Here is a 17,433-nt window from a genome sequence, read left to right as displayed (position 1 = left end):
TTTGCCGTTTGGCCTCCAGGGAGGGGGCCAAATCCTAAATTCTTCAAAATGCCATTATTCCTAGTAATGACTTGCCCGATTGGCACCAATTTTATATCATAGGTACATCTAATTCTAACAACCATTCAATGTGTCACCCGGGTCTTCTTTGATTTGACCTACTTTTCAAGGTCACAAAGGTCGAATGTACTGTAAATTGGCCATTTTGGGGAAATTGTAATTGCTTGGACCTACATCAAACCTAACACTACATGACACAATACCATGCTCTTTATCCATCTTTCCTCCACATGAGGTGAGCACAATGGCCCTGGCCATTTCATTTGCATGGAATGATAGTTCGAGAGCTCTCATCGACGTATTCAGCATTGACGGAAAGTAGGTCCGGATTTGGCAACACGCCAGCTGTCTCACATGTTCCTCCTGGAGTCACAAGGTGCTACAGCCAACACTGTACAATCACTTTCCATCTTGACGTCTTGTAATAATCTTTGCCAAATCAGTGATTCTTATATAATTTACTCCATGATTGCAATCAGCCTTTGTTAAATTCCAATCACCTGCAGGTCAGGTCAATCTTTTACCAATAAAGTTAATTTTCTTAAGCACCTCTTTATCTTACTTCTTCACATACAAACACTTTGCTAAATCCACTAACCCCCCATTTCAAGTTGGTATTGCACCAGACCCAAGCTCAACGGTACAATGATCATGTAAGTGTCCAAATACCTTTTCAGGACATACTAGTATGAGGACATCAATTTTGATACCAGAAGGAAAACCAATCCTGTCCGTGTGTCACTGTGACATAGATCCTGGCTCCATTGGAAATGTCGCTCTCACACTGCATCACTTCATGTGATGTCACTTACATCTTTCACAGTTGACAAATTGAAGCATCCATTGTTATTGTAACTATATAGTCCTTGCCAAATCTATCTAAAAGTATCAGTAAAACTGCTAAACTATGAATTGTATCTGCTTACTCAGCTGAGCGCCAGGTCCTTGGGCCTCTTGTTGCATTGTTGATTGATGATCTTTTTGAAACTAAAGAGCAAAATGTACCTTCATTGGACACAATGTTTTTCCATGTGGGAAAATTCCGACCCATCCTTGTGAATGCCATGGAGTTTCGCGGCGTACAACTACAGTGTACATTAGATGTACTGACATCTCAAATCATGTTTGACCCCACTAAAACTAAAGCAGCACTCTGCAGTCATCAGTAATCAAATTCATCATCCCTTGTTGCAAACATTATATTTTCGTGTCCTTCATTTACCAGGTGTGTGTAGCCTCTAAGAAGACGTCACTCGCTGGTCTCGATAACGTCGCAGCTGAGGGGGCTGAAGCTTTTGAGTCTTTGCATGAGCATGTAAACAGTGTGAAGACCTGCGATCCGTCCTAGCGCTGAGATTGCCCATTATAAGTACGCAAAGATTCCAAGGCTGTGAACCAGAGGGATGTGTAAAATGTAGATGAAAGAGGCAGGGCCTTGCAAGAAAACAGTGATTCGGCTGAAGGCTTGTGAATACAGTATGGATACCTTATGTAACAACAGATTGCTAAGCGATCATATCGTTCTTTTATACAGTATAGCAGACATCTTTCTTCCTAACCCTAGTTTTATCATCAGAACAGTTCTCTTTCATACCAGATACCCGCAGCAAAGATACCACCTGCTGTATGACATCGGTGTAGCCAAAGATCAAATCAACAGTCTGAAAAGCCATTTGCTCCGCCAGATATGCCAGGAACAGGCAAAGGCAGACATTCTGGATAATCTGACCACAACCCAGATGCTCATCACCATGGATTGGGCCATTAAATTTCTGCCTACCAGGTTCAGAGAATCCCAGCAAGACTGGTATGGCAAGAAAGGGATTTCCTGGCATGTGCCAGCTGCTGGTACCAGGACAGAAGATGATAAATTTGAGGTGAGTGTAGCATGCAGACTCACTGGGTTAATTGCAACTGATCAACAAGTTCAAGTCAGGTGTGATACTAGTATAGTAGAGGCATACAGTAACTGTAATATGACGGAAAAGGAACATGGTTGTAGTCATTTCACTCAAACATCAGTAAACCTACACCATTGTTTTGTCATGTTTGTTGTTGTAACTGATTACCGGTACTCTTGATTCTTCATTCCAGATCCATTGCTTTGTGCATATTTTGCAACAATGTACGCACAATTGGTTTGCCGTGCTGTCGGTGATTGACGCCACATTGACGGAGATGAAAGTTCGCTTCCCGACCATCATAGAGTACTTCTTTAGATCAGATACTGCAGGTTGTTACCACTGCGCTCCCCTCTTACTTGCCATCCCTGTCCTTGGAAAGAGGCTTGATATACAGATACGTCAATATGACTTTTCAGAGGCCCAAGCAGTCAAAATGTATGTGACAGGAAAATTGCACCAATGAAGGCTCACATAACTCGCTATGTAAACGAAGCTCACAATGTCACTACTGCAGTGAATATGCACACTGCCTTGGCAACGTACGGAGGTGTGAGAGGGTGCTACCCTGCTGTTCTTGAAATATCAGAAGGGGTAATGGAGGATTGCGTCACTTGGCCAGGTGTGACAAAGTACACTTAACTTCGAATTTAATGAGGAAGGAGTGAGTGTTTCACAAGGCTACTATATTGGCCAGCCAGAATTCATAACATACAAATCGATCCTAAAGAAGGACCCCCAGGGTCCAACAAAGTTCAATGTAATCATGGATTACTGCGATCCGCCAGTTGCTGCTGGAGCTCTCGGAGAAAAATCAGGTGGAGGCAGTGGTGCCAGAACAACCACAATCACATGCACTGAAGACTCGTGTCACAAGACGTTTGCCACCCAAGAGGCATTGTTCCAGCATCTTGCAGTTGGGCAACACACTCAAGACAGCAAATTGGACGTTATTTCCTGGAAGTGGGCTCACAAGATGTTGCATGTTATGACAACATCGCACCAGCCTGCTTCTTTAGAGTCTGAAATGTTGGTTGCCCTCAACCCAGTTGAAGGTGGATGGGCTGTGAAAGCCAAGAAGAAAGCAAAATGGTTTTCAGTCGCAGTTAAGGACTTCCTCTTCGAGGAGTTTTTGAGGGGCGTGAACACAGGAAGAAAGGAAAACCCTGGATTAGTTGCCAAGAAGATAAAGGCCCGCTTTCTACAAGATGAGTGGTTGACAACGCAGCAAGTCTCAAGCTACTTCTCTCGGCTCGCTTGCCAACAGAAATGTGGACATTTGGCCAAAGTGTGGACAGCCATTATGATGCCCAGCATCTACTTGCTGACTGTATGATGACAAGATCGAGACTGCGAGCTGAGGTGATCAAACAGGTTGATTTATGAAAGTGTAGTTGAGGAAAAGCTATCAGGTTGGATTAGGTCTGTGAAAATGAGGTTTTGTGACTCGGTGTGTGCCTCAAATCATAATCGAATGGCCTATTACAGGGCTTGAGTTGATAAGGGGTATTTTATACATTTGCTTTGACCGAAATATGATACTAGTAGTTGCTGCTAAGGACTTGCATATCATCAAAGTTCTCACATGCATGAAGATATTCTGAATAATTATTAGAAATCTGAGAAGTACATGTTCTCTCTGCTTTTTGCCTTGTTGTACATTTCTTCCTCAATCTTATGATTTGCGGAACTACAATCTTCCTGAAAAACATGGCGGCCAAATTTAGAGGAATATGCTGTGATGTCATGATGGTTGAGAGTGCATATATAGGCCTGCTGAAGGAACTGTAACTGATTGTCTAAGCCATCCAAACACCACAAGACAAGGGGTTCTCCAATAAATTTCTATGACCCAAGTACCCAATGAACGAGTGGTCTCAAATCATACATGTATGTTCAGCTACCAATGCAGAACAGCATGGAATGAATTTGTGCAAGGAGCCAATAGAAGCGATATCCTCAATAACTGCCAATTTGGCTGCTCTAGATGGATATCTTGGAGGAGAGATTACAGTAGTTGTTCAAGCAAGCCCTCCACACCAAGATTTTATATTCTGGCCTTGACCACTAATGTTTAGTTCTTTTTATTCCCAATAGATGGCAGGACTGAAAAGTGCTGTAATCGTTATATTATATACGGCCATCATTCAAAAATAACATTGGCGCCCAAAGTTTTTCTTTCTGATCTTGATAGATGCTGATATTGCCCATATTTCCACAAAGTTTCGTTACCCACATCCCTGCGGAAGTTGAGATATTCGCCATTAAAGGTTCCGACACAAAATGCCATGTTTTGGGTGGGGGGTTATACTGTGCCCCCTATCTCCAAAATTTGAAGATATATCTTTGTGATTTTCTGGAATTTAGCGGGCCATGTGATGGAAAAGCTCCTTTCAAAGGGGCAATGTTGCAGCTTTTACCATTTTCTGTCGAGGACCAACTGTAATAACCCCTGGAATACCCTTTGAAGATGGCGCCGTCGACCCCCAAATTTGATTATTGGCCGTTTATTCGGAAAAAAGCATGGATTTTACTCATATCCTATATTCCTTCATAAGTTTGTCAAGTGTACATGTCCACCAAATTTCGTTGAAAGCCGTTGACTACCGGGTTATTACTTTCTGCATGGTCCATCCATGCAATGACACTTCAAACTTTTACACAGTCAGGCACTATATGCATGTTTGTATAATTGTATATAAGATGATTAAAAACATCATCAATGATATGATCCTATGTTTAAAACAAAATGCTTCCTGGTGTGTGTAATGTAATGTGTAATGGACCTTCAGACCACTAGATATGAGAATCTTAATTATATTGTAACCCCCCCCCCCCCGGCGTTTTAATCGGTCGGAAAAGCATAAACTCCATGTAGCATCAGCAGATTAGTATATTCTCAGGGATTACCTCGCATCAAGAATTTCTACATGTATATATGCAGCGTATGTAACCATCAAATCCCTGTGTTCAAAGCGGGCCAGATACGCTAACACCCTGGCCGGGCACTCTTCAAATTAGCTGACAAGCTAATTCTAGTTTAGCATTAATTTTGTTACTAAATACCAGTGTACAGACTTTACAGACTTTACATGTTGTTATAAGTCTAAAATAATAGGAAAATGCATACTAGGACATTTCGTTTTTTATTGGAAACAATGCAACTTCAATTAGGGTATGCATAGTATGCGTACCCTAATTGATATGTTTTGGCCTTATTTTTCAACTACAAAAGTCGTAGATTCGTGGATCGCATTTTCCTATTACTTACATATTAGCATTTGGAATACTCGTCAAGCACTGGCACTCTTTACAACTGACCTTGTTGTGTTCCTAGGAGACCTGCTGAGGGATCTAGAACCACTTGTCCCATCTTGGTTCAACAGGACAGCTTACATTATGGACACCAAGCTTGGTGATACTTTCACATCCCTTGCCCATGATACAGGTTATGACTTGTCCCATCTTGGTTCAGGGACACCAAGCCAGATGAGACGGTCACATCCCTTGCCCATGATATAGGTTATTTCTTGTCATATACTTCTTGTCCAATCTTTGTTCAACAGGACTAAGTCTTCAGTTTGCATCACAACTTCTTTACTGATCTGGTCTTCAGTGTAGTAGGTAGGCAGGTTGTGACTACGTCTTTGGTCTGCATCATAACTTCCTTCCTGGATCTGGTCTTCAGTACAGTGTAGGAAGAAGACATATTGTGACTATGTCTACAGTTTGTATCATACTGATCTGGTCTTCAGTGTAGTAGGAAGGCAGGTTTAGTTGTGATTTTGAACACAGTGCACAGCCATCGTCTTTATTCCCCACACATCTATCAGGTTACTAATCTCCATTTACTATAGAATTTCACCAGATTTATAACATTATACCATTGCTTATGAGAGAATAATATATCTTTCAATCATAGGCCAAGTAAAAAACATAGGCCAAGTAAAAAGGACGACCCAGTGACTTAAACTTTTTTCAGGGAAAACTTTTTAATAAAAATACATAGCTAAGTGAGATGTCAGGTTGTAATAGTAATTTCTGAAGATCTGGTGCGTGTGCTGAAACATAAAGGGGTTGCAAACAATCATCAATGTTTACTTACACTGCATGCACATGTGTAAACAGTCTTGTCTTGTATTAGTAGATCCCTCCGCTTGATCGGAGCACCTTGCTCGGGTCGATATCCTGATCCTCTGCAAGTAGTTTTTCGTTTATCTTAATGTCTCGCGTAGAGTGCAGTTTGTGGCACAGCAAGTTTGAGAGTTTATTGGCACTTATTACGTTTTTGTTTAGCTTTAGCATGATAATATTTCTATTGTTTCTAGTGTTATTTTGAGTGATATATCCCCACCCGTTCAGCACCGCAGAGCATACTTCATCGTCTGTCCTTGGTGGCGTCAGCTTTTCTTCTGTGTATAGTTTCTGGAGGTTCTCTATCCTGGCAGCTCTCATCTCTTGCATGATTGGGCATCTGATCAGGAAGTGAACAACATCCTCCTCCTCCTCGTTGCACAGGGGGCAGATTGGGGAGATCTCCTTTTTTAAGAACTGGACCTTTGTGACTTGTAGGCCGTATCGACCCACCAGTAGACGTGCCCTTGTGGTTGCAGCCTCCACCATATATGGTTTGCCTTTGCACGGAAGCCATAATGGGTGAGGTTTGCCTGTCCAAGTCTGATGAACAATCAACCATTTGAGAGTCTTCTTACTGCCTGCCTCGATTGACAGTTTTGTGTACCATTTGTCCTTTACTAGTAGGGTTGTGTGTTCTCGCCAGGAGGATTTAGGCCAAGGGTACACTATTGCCTGATTCACATCAATGCCATAGTGCCATCCCAGCTTGCGGACCTGTGCAAACCAGCTCTTGGAAGTGTCTGTCTTCGTCGCTAATTGTCTAAGTGCCACCTGATACAGTGGGTTAACCGTGTCTAGTCTTGTGATAGCCCCAAAGAGTGACAGCTGATGTATGTATGTGAACAGTGGCAGTTATTGGAAGTGCACCTAATAGGAGATAGACGGCGGCTGAAGCTGTATTCTCTGATAGGCCCTGGATCCTGCGGATGATGGTTCTGTGGCATCTGTCAAGTGACTCTAGCTGTGTGGCTGTGGCGGTTGTGGCCTCCAATCCATACACGATTCGTGGGATGACAAATGTCTCGCAGAGCTTCTGGCTGGCTGGTGGGTCCAGCCCATTGTTGCCGTGGAAACCAATACCCATCAGCGAGTAGGCAGTCCTTCTTGCCATGGACAGTCTGCTTGTTAGATCTGGGGTTGCTTTACTCGCCTGCCAATTCATTCCTAGGTGGTCAAATGTTTCGACAGTTGGAGCTGGTTTGGACTTTAGGAACCACTGTCTGCTTGTCTCTCCGTCGTTGCGATGGATTTTGTGCGGGCATACCACTGACTTTATTGGATGAAGGTCATACAGGTTGTCTTCGGCGTAGTTGTCGCTGATGGTCATCTGTGCCTGGAGTTCCTGGGGTTTTGTTGACATTAGTAGGATGTCATCTGCACAACCTGGGGATCCCACGTATGTAGAGCCTATGTGTAATCCGATCCCTGATCTTTGTAGTGAAGTGAGGAGATCATTAGCATAGACTTTGTATAGTGTTGGGGATAATATGGCTCCCTGTTTCACACCCTGGTGGATGGCGTATTCTCTGCTATCTAATCCCTTCCATCTAACCACTTCGGATCCTGAGCAGTACATATCATCGATGAGCCTCCACAGTGACAGGTTAACTCCAGAGGTATACAGTTTGTGTTTCAGTTTCGGATGGTAAACTACATCGAAAGCTTTCCTTGCATCAAGTGAGCAGATATATAAGCCTTGGCCATTCTCTCTCGTCTCTGCGATTGCTTCCGTTACCAGTAGGGAGGCCATGTTTGGTGATCGGCCGGTGGTGAAGCCATATTGTAACCCGCTTTGCTGCTGTATGACGACGTCCATATGTTGTAGGCAGATTGTTTCTATTAGCTTTCCGAATATCGAGGTCACTGTTATTCCTCTGTAGTTATCCATCCTTCTCGAGTCTTTGCCTTTTTTGGGAATTGGTAGCTTGTATGCTGATCTGGCTGCTTTAGGGAGTATTCCCGATTCTAGGACAAGGTTTACTATCCTTGTGAGTTCCGACACTGCCGTTGGGGAGAGAAGCAATAGTTTCAAGTGTTCTGCCTTGAGGCCTTCCTTGTCAGCTGCTTTGCCTGAGTTGAGCCCATTGATTGCCTTCCTGATGGAGTCCTCTCCAACCTGTATGGTTTCGCCCTCTCTTATTGCGATGTGCCTCATGTGGTTCAGTGATGCAAGTAGATCCAGGAGTTCTTTCTTCGGGGTTGCCAAATCCTCGTAGTAGTTAGCCCATTCTTCTCTGATTGTGTCAGTGTCGGTGACAAGAGTGTCATCGACCATCAGCGCCTGTGACTGGTTCAGTTGGCCCCTTTGTCTTGCAATGATCCGATGGAATAGTGCTTGGTCCGTTGCCTGTGCCTCAGAGATACGGTCTAAGAGTTTATTGCGTTCTTCAGCCCCTTGCTGTCTCTGGATACGGCGGATCTTCTTTTTGGCCTTCTTCTTCATGGTCCAGGATGGGTGGCTCCCTCTTGGGCTTCCCGCTTCTTTCCAGGTGTGGAGGCTATGCTTCGATTCCTTGACAGCAGCAGCAAGTTCCTTGGTCCATTTGCCAGGTTTCTGTACCAGTTTTTCTTTGATGGTGGTGTAGGGCACTGCTTCGTCGGTTGCTTTGGAAATTGCGTGCCTCAGGGTGATCAGGGCAGCTTCCTGGGATTGAGTGTGGATTAGTGCTTTTCTGAGCATCTCGGATAGTCGCTGCGCGAAAAGCTTCTTGTCTGTTTTGGCGAAGTGGAATGCTTTCTTCTGGATTTTTGGGCGACTCTGTTGTGTCTTTTGCTCGACACGATTTAGCGTTGTAGTCGATCTCAGTGGGTAGTGCATCGAGGTGTTAGCATGGTATTCCTTTCGAGGGATAGCTGGGTTCGACCATTCGTGGTCTGCTCCTGGTAACTGCCGGATAAAGATATGGTCGATTCTTAAGTGGTGGTTGAGGTGGGGATTGCAGTAGGTGGGGAAAGTTGCTCCTTCTCCAATATCCCTGAACAGTAGTTCTGTCAGTAGTTCTCTGAGGCGTTTTTCCTTCCTGTTCGATCTGTGGTAGTGGTCTGCATTGATGTCACCTGTCAAGAGGATTTCTCGATCGCTTCCATGATTCTCGACTTACTCATGGATTGTGTCGATATCTTCCATGAAAGTGTTCACTGCTGAGGTGCTGTTGCCCGAGGGAAGATAGCAGTTGATGACACACAGGGGTCTGTCAGGTAGATCGAATAGAGTAACTAGTATTCTTTCGTTGCCTTTCTCCTGTAGTTCCCTCACATGCGGATCCATCCAGGGAGCCCATAAAGTCGCTACACCGCCCCTTCCATTCATGTGTTGTACATTCTGGAATTGTCCCTGGTCCCTGGAGTCGGAGCTTACAGAGTCCATCTTCCAGCCGGGAAATATAGTTCGTAGCTTAGATTCATCATAACTATGGCACCAGTGCTCTTGGAGGCACAGCAAGTCTGCATCAGTAAGTTGTGAGTTCACAAAAGCGTGGTTTCCAACTGCGCCTTCCACGTTGAAAGTTGTCACCACAAGTTGGTATGGGCCCGGATTGCCATTTTCGATATCCATGGGCTGGCAGGTTTGTTCCTATTTGTCCCTGCTGTGGCTTAGTTGCTCTGTGATATCAACTATGCTGAATAGTCGTCTTGTTGGCTGTGTTCCATCATCTGGGTTATCATCTACGGGTGGTCCCTTGTCCTCATCATAAGGATGGTGGGGTCCCAGGTGGTTCATGAGCATGGATGTCCATGAAGAATCTTCTGTAGCTTCTAGTGGGGTTGGTTGTCTGCTGGAGCCTATGGTAGTCAGTGGTTGGCCTGTGTCTGCTGCTTGCTCTTGGTGTATTGTCTCGAGAGTGTCCTTTCTGACGTCAACTCTGTCAGCTGTTGTGTCGGTGGTGGCCACATCCCCTGGATTCCTCTTTTTGTCGTCTCCAGGCTTTTGTGTTCTGTTGTTGCTGAACGGTGTTTGGTCCTTTGGTATCCCGGACCCATTAGTTCTGATCCTGATATCAGTGTCGTCTGGTAGGCGTGTTGGGGATATGCATCTCCAGTCATCGAGGCCCCGGTAGTTCCTCCTGTGTCTTGTTGGGGGGGGGGGGGGGCTCACCCATCGACGTCTTCGACTCGAGTTAGCTTGTTTCCTCTCGTAGCGGTCAGCATTCTCTGGGCTTCTGGATCTTCTTGATCTGGATCGACGTCGGCTGCCCTCATACCTGTCATCGTCATAGCGTAGGGGGCCGGAGGGGCTGTGATGCCTTCTCTCTGATCTTCTATGCGGCTGTGGGCTCCTATATCTTCTGGCAGGTGATATGTACGGTCGTCTTTGACGTGGTGATTTTGGTCTCACGGGTGACATGTTACTATGTGGTATCGGGTTGTTAATCCCTAATGGGTTACTCTGGCTGCTTCTCTTGATGTTAGATGCAATACTGTGGAGTAGCTGGTGCGTTTGGTTATCCGCGAGCCTCTGCTCTAACTCATGCATCATTAGGCGCTGACTATTGCTGATCCTGATCTCAGTGTCCCGGAGGTGTGCTAGCAGCTTGTCTTCAGAGATATTGTAATGGGAGGTATTGCCTGGTGTAGCACTGTATCCTTCTTGTCGGGTGGGGTGGTCAGAGCTACTGATCCTAAGCTCCAGTGTTCGATTGGTCTCTGCGAGCTCCTTTATTCTTCGTTCGAGTCCCACGATACATGCTTTTGCTGTTTGGTGTTGTGACTCCCTCTTGTCTAGGTCTTTTTCTCTGGTTGTGAGAATCTTTTCCCAAGATTTCAGTCTTCGTTGCAGCGCCTCCAGTTCCTGCTCTCTGGTTTTGAGTTGGGATTCTTTTTCTAGGATACAGTTCTGTAGGGTAGCTGTGGCTCCAGGGGTTACCCTTTGCTCGGGCTGGTCTGTTCCAGGTAGTGAATCTTGGCTCTTCAGGGTGGTGGAGCAGACGTTGGGTGCTGGGTTGTGCAGCTCTGTTGGAATCCTCTCGCTCCGTATGGCCTGGGTGGGTATGGTGGCTCGCGCTCTACTTTGTTCGGGCTTATCTGGTCCAGCTGTCGGATCTTGGCTCTGTACGGTAGTGGTACCGGGGGGGACTCTCCCTATAACCTGGTTCGTGGCCTGGGTTGGTGTTGTGGCTCGCACTCTCCCTTGCTTGGGCTGATCTTGTCCGGCTGCCGGGTCTCGTCTCTGTACGGTAGTGGTGCAGGCCCTGGGCTCGGGGGTATCACTCATCTGGATGATCTGTACTGTTGAGGTGGCTGGCTGGTCTACTCTATTGGGCTGATCTGGTCCGGCTGTCAGATCTTGGCCCTGTGCTGTAGTGGGGCAGGCCCTGGTCTCAATGGCTCGCGCTCTCCTTTGCCTGTTCTGGTCTGGTCTGGCTGTCGGATCTTGGCTTTGTCCATTAGTGGGGCAGGCCCTGGGCTCGGGGGTATCACTCATCGGGATGTCCTGGCTTGTTAATGTGGCTGGTTGGGCTGCTCTAGTAGGCCCAGCATGGCTCTGTGCGGTATTGGGGCAGCATTCACTCTTTGCTGTGTCCTGGATAGCTGGGTATATGTTGTCTTGATTAGGCAGGGTCTTGTCCTGGCCGTTCCTCAGGGCTTCCCTCAAGAATTCTAGCTGTGTCTTTATCGCGCTGTTCAGAATGTCTGGTTTGGCCCTACTGCATTCCCCGATGGCTTCCAGTGCTGAGTAAACATCATTTGAGAAGTTTCTATGATGTTTCCCGTTGACCATTATGGACGATCTAGTGTGGTAGAGGTTAACTGTGTACTTGGTAGGTCCAGAGTCTGACTTGATCATGTAGGTAGTTTGGCAAATAAGATTAGAAGACTTCTCCCTGTGTATCTGAATCTCACAAGTTTGGCCATGCCTCTGCATCATTGAGTAGTGCAAGTGGAGGCCTTTCCTAATGAGTTCGTAGATACCTGCCTGACATCTGATAACGACGCAGCTCTTTTCGTATTTGACGTCTACCTCAGCATCCTGGTTTACAGATTGCAGCTTCTTCTTTATGGCTTTCGCTTTGTTGAGGGAGTATGGCACCTCAATAGGTCGGGCTCTTGCGTTTAGGATGTGCGTGTCCTCCGGCATCGTGTCTGAGTTCATCAGGAGTAGCAGCGATGATTGGCCCTGTGATGTACGGCGGGAATCCCTGGTGCTGGTCCTGGCATGTTGCTCGTGGATCTGTATGTCGGGCTGCTCATCCATCATGGGAGTGGTGGGTGCTCTCTGAACTGAACGGGGTGGGTGTTTAAGCTTGGGTATATCTATCAGAGTTCTATATGGTGAGATTCGCTATTGCTTATGGCAGCAATGGTGTTAAAAGTCTATATAACTGGCCTCAGATGACTATAAGATAAATGATAAAAGTTAAAAGTTATGGTAAAAGACAAAGTTCATGCACTAAAATGGCCTTTCCCCCACGCTGAGCACGGGCGCCGCAGCGGGCGTGTACTAAAATTGTTTATGATAAAAGTCAATGCTGGGTTGTGCCAGTTGTGATGATAAAAGGGGGGTATAGTTATGATGCAAGTCAATTGCTCAGATGCTAAGAGTCTATATTAAAATCTGGTATATTAAAACTGCTGTGCCACTATTACTTTATGCTGCATAAGAGTTCCACACAATGCATGGGCGTTGCGTGCATGGGCGTTGTACATCAATGCACTGCACTGTACGAAGGTATAGTTCAGTTCACAATGGCGTCGGCCCGGCGATTTATAAAAGCATCTAAAAGTACTAAAAGTTCTATTGAAATCGGCAAATACGTTGTCCTCTCGATATCCCTGGGTTGTCTGTTGTTCGTTCCTCGTTCGTGGTCCAGCCGTGTCCTCCTGAGTCGTAGTTTAATCGTTTATTTTGCTAAAAATCGGCAGGTTCGTTCTCCTCACGTCCTTACCACTTGTCCATCTCAGTAGGCGCCTTGATCAACCTAGAATGAGGTTGATTCGAATTGTGAAATAAAAATGCACTGCTAACTCTATGCTGAAGATTATTAACAGACATGGATGAAGAAAAATGGTATTTGCAGTTCAAAACTTTCGCAAATTTTTTTGATTATCGCCAGTTGAGTATTTTTATCGCAAATGGCAAAATTGGTGTGCGCCAGTGGAAACCTTGCCTGAATTTTGTGATCAGAATTTTTGTACAAAATACGCCACATGCAGATGTACAGAGGAAGAGAAGAATGTGAATTGTCAATAAGTTTACATTACATTGGATGGCTGGTTTTGTCTCTGAGCTTTTAATCTTTGGCTAATGCTTAAAGTGATAAGGAAGCCTTTGACATTAACTTAAGTCTTTCAAAACTGAAAGAAAATTTAAGAGAATCTTTCCATTTCAGTCTATGATCTTTGACGAAATCAGTTTAACCGATCTCAGTGTTGCCGAGTGCAGCACCAAAAATGTCAATCATAGTTTTCAGGTAAGACATTAATTTATCTTCTTCTTTGTTTTGTTCTTGTAGCCCATTAAACCCAGAAATTCAGGCATATGAACAGGTTAAGCCCGGTACACACGAGGGATTTCTCACAAACATAGTTGGAATTTTAATTCATAACAGGAATCGGCCAATTCAAATCTTTCGTGTATTTGCAACGCAGACCAGGTAACTGATACTTTGCCTGATTGGTTGGAGCTGCTGGCTGCACTGCCGACTTGTTCTATTTCTCGATGGCATCTTTTGTTTATATGAGGAATTTTTTGTTTATATAAGGAGTGTGGGGTAGAAATTTCCCCGTGTGATTCAGTCAACAACATAGTTGGGCCATATTTTGACTCTTTATCTTTATAGAGTCCCATAGGCGGCAAGGCTGTACCGTCTCATAATTCACGGTTTTGCCCAAAACCTCCTATTATACCATCGATTTCTCCTTTTCCTCTTTTCACTGATACTTTTTACAATAATAATAGATGAAATCTTCTTTTTCTTCCTCTCCTTGTACACAACAAAGTCATTGGCAGCCGTGTTTCTAGCTCTAGGATTTCCCCGCCAGAAATAATAGATATTTGCACTCAGCCTTGACCAAGGTTTTGGCCTTAAAATAGTGCAGGACCTATATATTGCTGCGATTATGTCTTTTGTGTGAATGGGTGAACGACTCTCAACTTCCAGTCACCTGTGCACCTGCTCTTGATTTTAAAACCAACTAAGTTGGTGAGAAATCCCTTGTGTGTAGCTGGCTTTAGGTGATTGACTATTCCACTTTTAACACTTCCAGCACTCACTTTTAACCCCTAAACACTCCCATTCAGACACCTAGTAGCGTTACCGAAATTTCAAATAAGAGATGAGGTGTTTTTTCTCTCTTTTATTGGATGCATACTGCTTGAAAGATACTTCTTAGCTTACCTGTCAGGTGAGCTTATACAATACTTTGTCGTCCGTCGTTAACTTCTGACAAAAGAGTGGCACGTTTCTTAACCACTGGCCCTTCATACTTGGTGTGTGGGTGGGTACGGTACCCCCAGGCAGGACCTTCTTTCAAAATGAAAATTAGAGTAATTTTACTGCTTGTCTACCATATAGGTGGCGCTCTTTGAAAACCTATTTTTGGCTAGATTTTATGAACGCTGCTAGAGCAAATCTTGGTTTTGATTTGACTTACTGTTCAAGGTCACCGAGATGAAAGTCTGTTGGCGTCACTGCCATAAGACAATGGCATCACGTTTTGTAACTGCCTCATCCAGAGGTCTCAAATTTTGTACAAATGTACCCCTGGGTGACCGCTACTCGGAGATCGAATTGTGGTGTCATATGATTCAAGTTTTGGCCACCTTGAAAATATGCGATTGCTCCGTTATTACAGGTCCAAAAAATTTGAAAAAAATATGGTTGTACTTCTAGCAATGGTGCATCATATATCCAGCGCGTTATTTTTCAAACCTACTTCTCAAGGTCACAGGATCAAGTTGCATGGCATACAGTGGCATGTTTTGCAACCGCTTTAGCCAGAGATCTCAAATTTGGTACAAATGAACCCCTTGGTGATCCCTACTGAGAGACCAAATGGTGGCATTATATGATGGTTTGTTCAAGTAAAAATAGGCCATTGTTTGCTTAACTCTTTCAGTGCCATGATTTGGGCATTTTTGGGCATTGTCACTACCCAAAATCTCACAAAAATAATTGAGATACACTCATCAAAATTCTTCAAAACCTTTGTCTTTACCTCCTGTTTCAATAAAACAGCAGTAATAAGTACGGGCATACTAGGATTATGTTCTAAATTTTTTGAGGGAGTGGTATTTTTGGCCGATTTTCACCATTTTTAGCTCACCTCTTAGCAGAGGTGAGCTTATCCCATACCGTGGCGTCCGTCGTCCGTCGTCGTCGTCGTCGTCGTCGTCGTCGTCGTCGTCGTCGTCGTCGTCGTCGTCGTCGTCGTCGTCGTCGTCGTCGTCGTCGTCGTCGTCGTCGTCGTCGTCGTCGTCGTCGTCGTCGTCGTCGTCGTCGTCGTCGTCGTCGTCGTCGTCGTCGTCGTCGTCGTCGTCGTCGTCGTCGTCGTCGTCGTCGTCGTCGTCGTCGTCGTCGTCGTCGTCGTCGTCGTCGTCGTCGTCGTCGTCGTCGTCGTCGTCGTCGTCGTCGTCGTCGTCGTCGTCGTCGTCGTCGTCGTCGTCGTCGTCGTCGTCGTCGTCGTCGTCGTCGTCGTCGTCGTCGTCGTCGTCGTCGTCGTCGTCGTCGTCGTCGTCGTCGTCGTCGTCGTCGTCGTCCGTCGTCCGTTAGCAGGGCACGTTTCGTAACTGTTAGAGCTATTGAGTTGAAACTTGGTACACATGTACCCTTATGTAATGACACCTTGGAGACCAAGTTTCGGTCCGATTCGTTTCATGGTTTGGCCACCAGGGGGCCAAACGTTAAAAGTGAAAATATGCAATATCTCCCTTAATAGTTGTCGGGAAATTTTGAAAAAAATATGGTAGGTACTTCTAGCAAAGGTGCATCATATATCCTCCGGGTTTTTGATTTGCCCTCCTTTTCAAGGTCACAGAGGTCAAATGGTGTAAATTGGCCGTTAGGATGTAACGATGGCACGTTTCTAAACTGCAATGACTATTGATCCCAAATTTGGTACACATTTACCCCTTAGTCAGGTAATCTCAGGGACCGAAGTTTGGTCCAATATGATTCACCACTTGACCACCAGGGGGCAAAATCCAAAAACCTTAAAAATGTGATTATTCCTTAACTTCTTGCCCGATTGCCACCAATTTGATATCAAGGGTACATCTAACCACCATACAGTATATGTCACACAGGTTTTTAATTTGACCTTCTTGTCAAGGTCACAGAGGTCAAATGGCGTAAATTGGCCGTCAGGCCGTAACTATGGCACGTTTCTTAACTGCAATGACTATTGATCACAAATTAAGTACACATGTACCCCTTGGTCAGGTGGTCTCAGGTACCGAAGTTTGGTGCGATCTGATTTGCCGTTTGGCCTCCAGGGAGGGGGCCAAATCCTAAATTCTTCAAAATGCCATTATTCCTAGTATTACTTGCCCGATTGGCACCAATTTTATATCATAGGTACATCTAATTCTAACAACCATTCAATGTGTCACCCGGGTCTTCTTTGATTTGACCTACTTTTCAAGGTCGCAGAGGTCGAATGTACTGTAAATTGGCCATTTTGGGGAAATTGTAATTGCTTGGACCTACATCAAACCTAACACTACATGACACAATACCATGCTCTTTATCCATCTTTCCTCCACATGAGGTGAGCCCAATGGCCCTGGCCATTTCATTCACCTAAAATGAGGGGTGGCAAACCCCACCCCACCCTCTCAGTCGAAAAAAATATTCAATTTGGACGCCCCAGGCCAGAGAAACCATATGAACCACATTTGAGTAGCTGGGGACATCTGGTGTCGTCTGGAGGAACTAAAATACCTTAATATTTAGGTCGTACATGTACGTCCTTGGGCACTGAAAGAGTTAATACTGGTCCAAAAAGTTTGAAAAAAATATGGTAGGTACTTCTTAGCATTTATACATTATATATCATCTGCAGTTTTTACCTACTTTTCAAGGTCCTTTGACACAGGTGAGCACATGGTCCCTGGACCATTTCATTGATTTGACCTACTTTTCAAGGTCAAAGAGGCTCAAATAGGCTGTTTGAGTGTAACAATGGCTCGTACCTAAAACGTTAAAGCAACTCAACTACTCTTTTGCAATACATCACAGAGAGTGGCTCGTAATTGGCCAATAGTGCTAACAAGCTGGCCACATATCGGGAGCCTATACTTAGGGACAACGTAAGTAATGGGAAAGATGATGTATGACAATCCATTACTTTTTTAACCCTTTCGGACCCAACACCTAACCCACCCATCTACCCAGGC

General features: G+C 45.0%; 1 protein-coding gene across 1 annotated transcript in view; it reads left to right on the top strand.

Moving 5' to 3' along the window:
- LOC135494968 (diacylglycerol kinase delta-like) overlaps window positions 1-17,433 on the top strand; it is a 782,762-nt gene that overhangs the window by 225,958 nt on the left and 539,371 nt on the right. Inside the window, exon 5 of the mRNA XM_064783336.1 lies at window positions 13,427-13,507. Coding sequence (XP_064639406.1) covers window positions 13,427-13,507 — 81 coding nt within the window. The remainder of the gene's footprint in view (window positions 1-13,426; window positions 13,508-17,433) is intronic.

Source organism: Lineus longissimus, chromosome 10 (assembly GCF_910592395.1).
Source record: "Lineus longissimus chromosome 10, tnLinLong1.2, whole genome shotgun sequence".
NCBI lineage: Eukaryota > Metazoa > Nemertea > Pilidiophora > Heteronemertea > Lineidae > Lineus > Lineus longissimus.
This window is presented reverse-complemented; position numbering and strand designations above follow the sequence as displayed.